A 10,150-nucleotide genomic window follows, 5' to 3' on the forward strand; every position below is an offset into this window, starting at 1 on the left:
TGCATCCAGTTTTGGTCACCACGATGTAAAAAAGATGCTGAGACTCTAGAAAGAGTACAGAGAAGAGCAACAAAGATGATTAGGGGACTGGAGGCTAAAACATATAAGGAACGGTTGCTGGAATTGGGGATGTCTGGTTTAACGAACAGAAGGATGAGAGGGGACATGATAGCAGTGTTCCAGTATCTCAGGGGCTGCCACAAAGAAGAGGGAGTCAAGCTATTCTCCAAAGCGCCTGAAGGCAGGACAAGAAGCAACAAGTGGAAACTAACCGAGGAGAGAAGCAACCTAGAACTAAGGAGAAACTTCCTGACAGTGAGAACAATTAACCAGTGGAACAACCTGCCTCCAGAAGCGGTGAATGCTCCAACACTGGAGGGTTTTAAGAAGAGACTGGACAGCCATTTGTCTGAAATGGTGTAGGGTTCCTGCCTGGGCAGGGGGTTGGACTCGATGACCTACAAGGTCCCTTCCAACTTTTTTATTATTATTATTATTATTATTATTATTACTTCTGGTTTCGGGAAGCTACTACGTTCACAGCAGGGTGAAGAGGCCAGGCGAGTGGTGGGAACAAGCACTTGGAACAAGGAGGACGACATTTAGATAAAGGCTAACCCAAGGGTCCCTGTTGTGGGTCACTAAAGCCTCAGTTTCCCCGCCTTCTGGTTTCTGAGTGGGGGCAGAGGAGCGTCACAAGCACATCTCGAACGAGGACAGGCTGACCACAAGGCTGCTTTCTCGTTTTCATTTTTAATGCTTCTTGCCGCTGCTTCAACTTCTTCCTGCAGTAGCATCTCTCGTGGTGGAGATCAAAAGTCAGCTGGCACACACACGCATCCCAGCAAAGTGCAGAGATGGAGGTGGGGGGGGGGAGATTTGCTTGTTTTCTAAGGCATGCAGGATACAGGATACAGAATCTTCCGGAATTAGCCAATTTAGGCAAATTTTTTTATTTTATTTGCCTTGATGGTTCGGGCGATATCAGCAGGATGAAGAATCTTCAAAGCACAAGTGGAGTTTGATTGGTGGAGATCAACGACAGAACGAGTGCCAGCGCTAATTTTTCTTTTCCTTTAAAAAAAATGTTATTTTTTTTCTCACTTTTCCTTCTTTTTGCCTTTTCCCAGAGAAAAGAAGGACTAGGGGGGGATATGATAGCAGTATTCCAGTACTTGGGGGGGCTGCCACAAAGAGGAGCAGGTCAACTTATTTTCCAAAGCAACAGAAGGCAGGAGAAGAAACAATGGATGGAAACTAATCAAGGAGAGAAGCAACCTGGAATTAAGGAGAAACTTCCTAACAGGGAGGACAATTGACCAGTGGAACAGCTTGCCACCAGAAATCATGGGTGCTCCATCACTGGAGATTTTAGAGAAGAGATTGGACAGTCACTTGTATAGAGTCTCCTGCTATGGGCAGGTGGTTGGACTAGAAGACCTCCAAAGTCCCTTCCAACTCTGTTCTAGTTGATTGATTGAAGTTCCAGAAAGAAAGAAAGAAAGAAAGAAAGAAAGAAAGAAAGAAAGAAAGAAAGAAAGAAAGAAAGAAAGAAAGAAAGAAAGATAGGTCCTTGAAGAAAAATAGGCCAGAAGAGGGCAAGTACATTTCAAAGGGCAACCTTGCCAAAGTTTTATATTTTTATAATTAGAGATACTGTTTTACTAAAAGTCACCCAGACAACACACGGCCATCTAAACCTCTATAAATAAAAATCCAAACTATTTAAACACACCATGAAAAATGATTTCAGAGTTCAGGATAGACAGTGCCTCTTCTTGACGCGGAAAGCATCTGAGCCAGCCTGTTTCGGAATTGCCATTCCTTAATTTCTCCGGCAACTTAATTTTACATTTTTCCAGATCGTTCAAAATATCAGCCATGGCGCCGAGCACTGGCGAAATTCTCAGAGGATGAAAAGTGCCATTCACTTGTCTCCTTGTTGTTTTTTTCAGTCACGGGCGCCTTGTCTGAGCGACAGATTGCTTATATCTGCCGGGAAACTTTACAAGTGAGTAGGAATCTGTTGATACGCCTTCTCCCATGCCATTTTGCCCAAGCGTGTAAGTGTGTTAAGTTTGGCTTGAACCTGGAATATCCCACGCGCAAAGCAGCTACCCCTTTTTTTTTTATAACTCTCTCTGAATTGTGGTCGTTAAGCCGAGGACTACCTGTATGCACGGGATCGAAACAAGCTGCCTAAATTTACTGACTTGCAAACTGCCAGAAAATATGGGAAATTGTTTTCCAAATTTTAACATCCCTCCCATACCTGCAAATCCTTCACAATCCTTACTTAATGCATTCGTTTATTAATGGCTGATGTCACCTTTATTAGTTTATAAGTAATTCAAGGCAGTGAACATATCTAATGCTTCTTCCTCCTCTTATTTTCCCCACGACAATCCTGTGAGGTGGGCTGGGCTGAGAGTTCTCATACTTAGGGCCATCCCAGCATTCCCACAGTCCCCTGATCAAAATTTGAACCCTTGGCAGCCAGCATTGGCAGCCAGCACGTCCCGGGGCCACACGATTGCCATTTATGACCTTCCCAGCCCGGCTTCCAAAAAGCCAAATCCGTGGCGAAAATTGGATTCACTTAACAAACATGTGATTTGCTTAACGACTGCAGCAATTTGCTTAACAATCGGGGCAAAAAAAGGTCATCAAGTAGGGCATGACTAATTTAACAACCCCCTTGTTTAGCAACCAACATTTTGGTCCAAATGGTGATCATAAGTCAAGAATTACCCGTATATTAAATGTTATTATGCTAGTTGTATTTCCAAGATAATTGGATGTGAACTTTCCCCCCCCCTCCCCATCCTCCTAGGGTTTGTCTTATCTTCACAACCAAGGCAAGATCCATCGAGATATAAAGGTAAGAATTACGAAGCTTATTCTTCTCTTATGTTGCCGTCTGTCTCCAGGGCAGAGTGTTGGAGAAGAGCAGGCAGAGTGGAGGTGGAGTCAAGAGAGGAATCAGCCTGCAGTCTTTACATTCCCACAAATCTAATCCCTCTTGAATTCTGTTTACTGTTATCTAGCAGCCAATTTAACGCTGACCGTTAGTCGGCTAAATTCTTGTCTAGATGAATCATCTTCATTGGAAGTGCAGTCCCGGATTCTTCGCATCTGACACAGAGAAAGGGAGCCGTCATAGTGCTATTGCTGCTACTTTTAACAGCTAGACTTTCTCTCCACTTCATAGTGTGTGGCTGAAGACCACAGATTTCATTTAGCTTGCAGAATTAAGCTAGCATCATGCACAAGTGCTAGGCCAGGGCTCTGCAACCTTGACCACTTTAAGACTTGTGGATTTCAGCTCCCAGAATTCCTCAGCCAGCATAGAGCCTGGGAACTGGGAGGATTGTCCAGTTGGGCTAGGGAAGTTGTTACCCTCTGCACGTCAGCCACAACCCATTTCACTCTGAGTGGTGCTCACTTCCTTTTCCTGTTCTTCACCTTACAGGGGGCGAACATTCTTCTCAACGACCAGGGGGAAGTAAAACTGGGTAGGTGCATTCTCTCCACCTTCGTTTCTCGGGCTGTGCACCCTCAGCCACCCCATCTGGAGAGTTCATGGGCACCGTTTAGCCCCGAGATCCTATCCATTAGGGCTCTGCTCTAAGAATAGAATAGAATAGAATAGAATAGAATAGAATAGAATAGAATAGAATAGAATAGAATTTTCCTCCAATGGGATTTTCCCATAGATTTTCCCAGGAAACATAGATAGGGCAGGCTAGAAAAGTCAGTGCCCTCCTAACCATACCCAAGCACTCCGAGTTTGTTGGCTATGTCCATTTTGCTCTATGAGTTCACGGTGACCTAACCCTAACCCTAAGTGGAATTTTCCTCCTATGGGATTTTTCCATGTATTTTACCAGGAAACATACTGTAGATAGGGCAGCCTAGAAAAGTCAATGTCCTCCTAACCATACCCAAGCACTCCGAGTTTGTTGGCGATGTCCATTTTGCTCTATGAGTTCATGGTGACCTAACCCTAACCCTAAGGGGAATTTTCCTCCAATGGGATTTTCCCATGTATTTTACCAGGAATGATAGATAGGGCAGCCTAGAAAAGTCAGTGCACGATGCAGATCTACTAAAAGAGACTTTTTCAACCTCTCCTTTTTTTCTTTCCTTTCCTTCCCCCAGCTGATTTTGGAATCTCAGCTCAACTGAGTGCCACCTTTGCCCGCCGCATGTCTTTCATTGGGACCCCTTACTGGTAAAGAAAACCCACCCACTGGCCCGATGGGCATCTGAGCTGCGAGATGCCAAGGAGAAGGGGGGTAAATCGGAAGGGACCCCCATTTCAGAATCTGTTCCAAAATTCATAATGCTAACCAAGGGCCCCCATTGTGTGTGCCGATGTCCACACACACACACACACCATTCCCTTTTCAGGGACAAACGCATCCAATAGCCTTGTCCAGTCTGCAAGGGGCCTTGGTGAGCCAGGAAGCGAGAGGGAAATCCTGGTTTGTAGGCTTGTAATCTTGATAAACCTGGTTAGCAGGTTGGAAAAGACCCCGAGAGCGTTCCTAATGGGACCGAAGAGGGTCTCGAAGGGGGGTGGTGAGCCTGAATGTCAGATACAGTCCCCCACCCTCTGTTCTAGGATGGCCCCGGAAGTGGCGGCTGTGGAACTGAAAGGGGGCTACAACGAACGGTGTGACGTGTGGTCGGTGGGCATCATGGCAATTGAGCTGGCTGAGTTGCAGCCCCCCATGTTTGATATGCATCCTTTGCGGTAAGGTGACTCGGCGTGTCCTGTTCGTTCTCTTTGATCCCCAGGGATTGGGAGGCGATTTAAGGAAGAGAGTGTTGCCCGGCTAATCTGTGTCTTGTCTCTCTGTGCCACCTTGCAGGGTGCTGGTGTTGATGACCAAGAGTGGCTACCAGCCTCCAAAGTTAAAAGAGAAGGCCCGGTGGTGAGTACGGTCAAGGGGTCCTTCAGAAGTGGTGACAGATCTTTACTTGGTCTCAATAAAGGAGAATATTTGTAGCCCAGGGTTGAACTGTGGGGTCCTTGGTGCTCTCTGAGCTGGGTGGTTTTCTTGCAGATGTTTCGTGACCCAACTAGGTAACATCATCAGTGTTAGAATGGAGGAGGAGGAGGAGGAGGAGGAGGAGGAGGAGGAGGTGGTGATGGTGGTGGTATAGGACTGTGGTGTCCTTGCTGTTCTCTGAGTGTGGTTGTGGTTGTTTTCTTGCAGACATTTCATTATCCAACTAGGTAACATCATCAGTGCTAGTAAGGAGTGGGTTTTGCTCTCACTTTATATTCTAGTGGCTGGCCCTGTCAGTGTTGCTGGGAGTGGTCTTTGAGGTTCTTTTTTGGGGCTGTTTACTGTTTGCTTGTTTGGCAGTGTTTTGATTGAGGTATGGTGTCAACGCTGCTAACATCGGATGTTATTACTTTGCAGCCATTTTCCTTCTTATGTTTTACTCTTAGAATCAAGAGTTAGAATTAGATGATACTGGGGGGATGGAGGAACGTGTATGGGAGTTTAGTTAGACATAACAATACTGTAACTAGTGTGAGAACCAAGGTTTTTTGAAATAAGAGATGATAAGAAATGGCGGGTTGAAGAACTGGAGGGAAAGCCTGCATTTCAAACTAACTGGAGAATGTGATTTATGACGGTTAACTGGAGGAGGGAATTGTGCTTTGATACTATGTGCTCAGGGGAGGGGAATTCAGATTTTGGCTTTGCCTATGTACGTGCCGATGCCATGCTACTCGAATAAAGATTCTTTAAGGTAAACAATGCCTCGAAGTTCTTTGAAGAGTTTCATCTGTCGGAACCAGGACATATGGTTTAATTCTGATGGTTGGCCTGATGTTAAGCTTAGTGTTGCCCTTTGGGGCAGAATGCTAGAGGTTTGACATACATGTAACCCTCGACGTACGACCACCAGATTTTCCACTACTGCACAAGGCAGTTGCTAAGCACCAGTTACGTTACAACTCCAGACATTTTCCCGCTGCTGTCTCCACAGGTCCCCAGCCTTCCACAACTTTGTCAAGGTGACACTAACCAAAAGTCCCAGGAAACGGCCGAGCGCCTCCAAGATGCTGACGGTCAGTAAGCCCACCTCTCCCTCCCATCTCTACCCAGGACAGGCTCTCCGCAGAGATGGGAGCAAAGCCCCCCCCCAGGGCCAGCTGACCCGAGGGGCAATTTTCCAACCGTTCAGGAACCACATTCAATTTTCTATGTCTGCTTACAGTACAGACAGTCCTCGAGTTACCACCACAATTGAGCCCAATATATATGTCACTAAGCGAGACATTTGTTAAGTGAGTTTGGCCTGTTTTACGACCTGTCTTGCCACAGCTGTTAAGTGAACCCCTGCGGTTGTTACGTCCATCACAGGGTTGTTAAGTGAATCTGGCTTCCCCCTTTTGACTTGGCTGGTCAGAAGGTCGTAAAAGGGAGAATCACACGATCCGGGACATGCGACCGTCATAAATAAAATCCTCTGAATTTTGATCATGCGGCCCATGGGATGCTACAATGGTGAAAAGGGTCACAAAGCACTTTTTTCAGTGCTGTGGTCACTTTGACCGGACGCTAAAGAAATGGTCGTAACTCGGGGACTACTTGTATACATACAATATCCCCTTCCTCTTCCATTCTCGTTCCAGTCCCCAGGCTGGAGCCCAACCGTCTCCACCTTTCTTTTCCCAGCACCAGTTTGTAACCCAGGCAGGGCTGACGCAGAGCCTGACCCTTGACCTCTTGGAGAAAGTCCACAATCCTGACCAGCTCCCCAGAGGTGAGACGGAAGAAGAGGACCAAGAGGTGAGAGCAAAGAGATACGGCTTGGAAAAGTGGAAGAGATGGACTCTTCGCTTTAGGACCCTTCCACACCTACCTCTAACAGCTTCTTCTAAGATGCCAGGCTTCTCTAAGGAGGTGTCCTTGTGACTCCACCTTCATCTCATCTCCAGTCCACAGCTGAGCATGTGTGTCGTCCCTGTATTTCTCTGGTCTGACGTTCAGGGAGAGCTCTCCATCTTCTCCTGACACGAGAGGCCACGTTTTTGTGAACTTTTATGGAGACCTCTTTGGGCCAGCTGGAGAGAAACATGTCAAACCATTCTCCAGGGTCTGCCTGTAATTAGAAGTTAGTTTCCTCTCTTCCCAAAGCCATAATAAGTATTACAGTGAAGCAGCTGATCTTTAGGACCCATTCAGGGCTTCAGCCTTCCTTGGGTATCCTACTGTCCCAGATTTTCTCGTGAAAGTCATTCCTGTCCTAATCCAGAATAGCAACATCACCATACGAAGATGGGGGAAAATTGTCCAGGCTATTACTTTTTTCTCACCACACTACATCCATAAATCTAGGTCTCTCTTGTCTTGCCCAAGTCAAACTCAAGGGTGTTTTGGGGGGCTAGCAATAATAAGGGCTCCTTTAGAACTGAAGGGTGGGGGACACAGCCATAGAAGCCCTAACACACCCCTCTAACAAGCCTCTTCTCCTCTCCTCTCTTCTCCTCCTTCTCCTTTCCTCTCCTCTCCTCTCTTTTCTCTTCTCTTCTGCAGCTGCCTCCACCCCCAGTGCCCCGAAGAATACGCTCCAGTCAGCGGCAAGGCGTGACTTCTCCAGGATACGCTGGTGCCCAGGGTATGGTTGCCCACTCTCGCTCATTCAAAGCTCACCTGTCCAGCTGATCTAAGTGGATTCACCCCATTAGGGAAAAATAACATGGCTGCTTGGTCTCTGCAACCTCCATCATGTTGAGACTCTAGAAAGAGTACACAGAAGAGCAACAAAGTTGATTAGGGGACTGGAGGCTAAAACATACAACAAACAGTTGCTGGAATTGGGTATGTCTAGTTTAATGGAGAGAAGGACCAGGGGTGACAGGATAGCAGTGTTCCAATATCTCAGGGGCTGCCCCAAAGAAGAGAGAGTCAACCTATTTTCCAAAGCACCTGAAGGCAGGACAAGGAGCAACGAATAGAAACTAACAAAAGAGAGAAGCAACCTAGAACTAAGGAGAAACTTCCTAACAGTTAGAACAATTAGCCAATGGAACAACCTGCCTCCAGAAGCGGTGAAGACTCCAACACTGGAAGTTTTTAAGAAGAGACTGGACAGCCATTTGTCTGAGATGGTATAGGGTCTCCTGCTTGAGCAGAGGATTGGACTAGATGATCTCCAAGGTCTCTTCCATCATCATCATCATCATCATCATCATCATCATCATCATCATCATCATCATCATCATCATTATTATTATTATTATTATTATTATTATTATTATTATTATTATTATTATCTTCCTTCTCAGTGCTCTAAATCCCATTTCCAATCTCATTGCAGAACACAATTTCAGCCCTGTCTTCCGAAGAAGACAAAGTCTGGGGTCTTCAAAATCAATGGTAATTCTTCGTTGGCTCTTCCACTCTTTCCTTTGAGAAAGATTTTCCTCAAGGTCTAGTCTTGGTCCTCCACTCCTGGAGCCCACATATTCAATGTCCCAAGATCTCACAACGGACCCATTCATCTCTTCTCCTTCTTCAGATCTTCCTCTAGATCATGTTTCTCAACCTTTATGATGGGTGGACTTCAACTTCCAGAACTCCCAAGCCATCACGCAACTTTAGGAAGAAAGGATTTCAACTCCCAGGAATTCTGGGAGTTGAAGTCCACCCGTCTTAAAGTTGCCAAGGTTGAGGGATACTGATCAAAGAGCACAACCAAACTCTAAGGCAGCCTTGGCCAACTTGGGGTCTCCAGATGAGCTGAATTCTCACGCCCATCATCCCCAGATACCACTGGGCTGGCTGTTGGGGAATTTGGCTTCTAATTCTGCTGGAGACACCTCCCTTCCTTTTGGCTGATGGACGTGCAAAGGCTGAAATCCTCAAGTCTCTGCTTTCTTCTGCAGGAGATCATGCAAGACCCAGGCTACAGTACGATGGACAACCCTGGATCTGACTTCAGCAGCAGGTAAGGGGTATCAGAAGGGGTCTCAGGGACCAGCTTCCTTAGCTGCTGCCGAGATGTGAAATAAAAGTTTATTTCAGCTTTGTTTTCCTGATCTTTGCAGAAAGAAAGTAGACGACTCGGACTACGATGATGTGGATATGTAAGTTCTGTCTTAGCTGCTTGCAGTTGAGCTGGCTGGGGAATCCTGGGAGTTGAACCCCACCTGTCTTAAAATGGCCAAGGTGGAGAAACACAACAGGAGGCTTTGACAATGGCAAAACTGCAACAAAGGGCTCATAAAAACAATGATGTGGTGATAGGGGCCAAAGAGCAGCTAAACTCCTGAGCATAACCCCCGTTTCATCATCCTCGCTCTTCTAAATCCCTCGTCCCTGACCGTTCTTTTCTCCTCTTTCTTCCAGTCCCAGCAGACCAGACCTAATCAGGTAACAATTTCTCCCAGAATTTTAAAATATCAAATTATAGAACACGCAGTCGTTTAGCCAAAAGCTGGGAAGAGACGGATCTGAGGATCCAGCAAGGAACTAGTCCCTAAGACGAAGAGACTCTTGCTTGGGATTTAAAAATGAACACTCCTGGAAAATAAATGTTTTCTTTCTATTCTGAAGGGGCTTAGACCTGTGGTGAACTATGATGTCTTGTTATGGGGTCCTTAGTCCTTGAGTCTGGTGGTTTCCTTGCAGACCTTTCACGACCCAACTAGGGAACGTCATCAGCGCTAGAAGGGAGAGAGGTTTATAAAGAAGAGAGCGAACCCCACGCTCTTCTGGAACGGATGGGGTTACCTAGTTAGGTCATGAAATGTCCGCAAAACGCCCCCACCAAGCTCAGAGAGCACCAAGGACCCCACAGTTCAACCCCAAGCTATGCATATTCGTCTCTGATATTAATATCTTTGCTAGAACAATTCGTTGTAGGTGGGTGGAAGGGGAGAAAACAGGCCACAATTCCCATTTTCCTGTTTTTGATCCTGGTCATTTATCTTTCCTTCCAGGGACACTCAACCTGCCAATCTCCCACCCCCACTACCCCCCAAGGTAAACCTTCTGTGGGAGCAAAGTAAGTTGCAACGCTCCCCTCTCTCATTATTATTATTATTATTATTATTATTATTATTATTATTATTATTATTATTATTATTATTATTATTATTATTATTATTATTATTATT

The 10,150-nt window shown here is 45.9% G+C and overlaps 1 protein-coding gene across 1 annotated transcript in view; it reads left to right on the plus strand.

Annotated features, from left to right (window-relative positions):
• Positions 1-10,150, plus strand: part of MAP4K1 (mitogen-activated protein kinase kinase kinase kinase 1) — a 32,436-nt gene that overhangs the window by 11,141 nt on the left and 11,145 nt on the right. Inside the window, exons 5-16 of the mRNA XM_029285493.1 lie at positions 1,956-2,011; positions 2,834-2,881; positions 3,473-3,515; positions 4,162-4,234; positions 4,628-4,759; positions 4,878-4,940; positions 6,013-6,094; positions 6,705-6,818; positions 7,566-7,652; positions 8,918-8,979; positions 9,080-9,118; positions 9,974-10,038. Coding sequence (XP_029141326.1) covers positions 1,956-2,011; positions 2,834-2,881; positions 3,473-3,515; positions 4,162-4,234; positions 4,628-4,759; positions 4,878-4,940; positions 6,013-6,094; positions 6,705-6,818; positions 7,566-7,652; positions 8,918-8,979; positions 9,080-9,118; positions 9,974-10,038 — 864 coding nt within the window. The remainder of the gene's footprint in view (positions 1-1,955; positions 2,012-2,833; positions 2,882-3,472; positions 3,516-4,161; positions 4,235-4,627; positions 4,760-4,877; positions 4,941-6,012; positions 6,095-6,704; positions 6,819-7,565; positions 7,653-8,917; positions 8,980-9,079; positions 9,119-9,973; positions 10,039-10,150) is intronic.

This window comes from Protobothrops mucrosquamatus, unplaced genomic scaffold (assembly GCF_001527695.2).
Source record: "Protobothrops mucrosquamatus isolate PMUCROS unplaced genomic scaffold, P.Mucros_1.0 scaffold1773, whole genome shotgun sequence".
NCBI lineage: Eukaryota > Metazoa > Chordata > Lepidosauria > Squamata > Viperidae > Protobothrops > Protobothrops mucrosquamatus.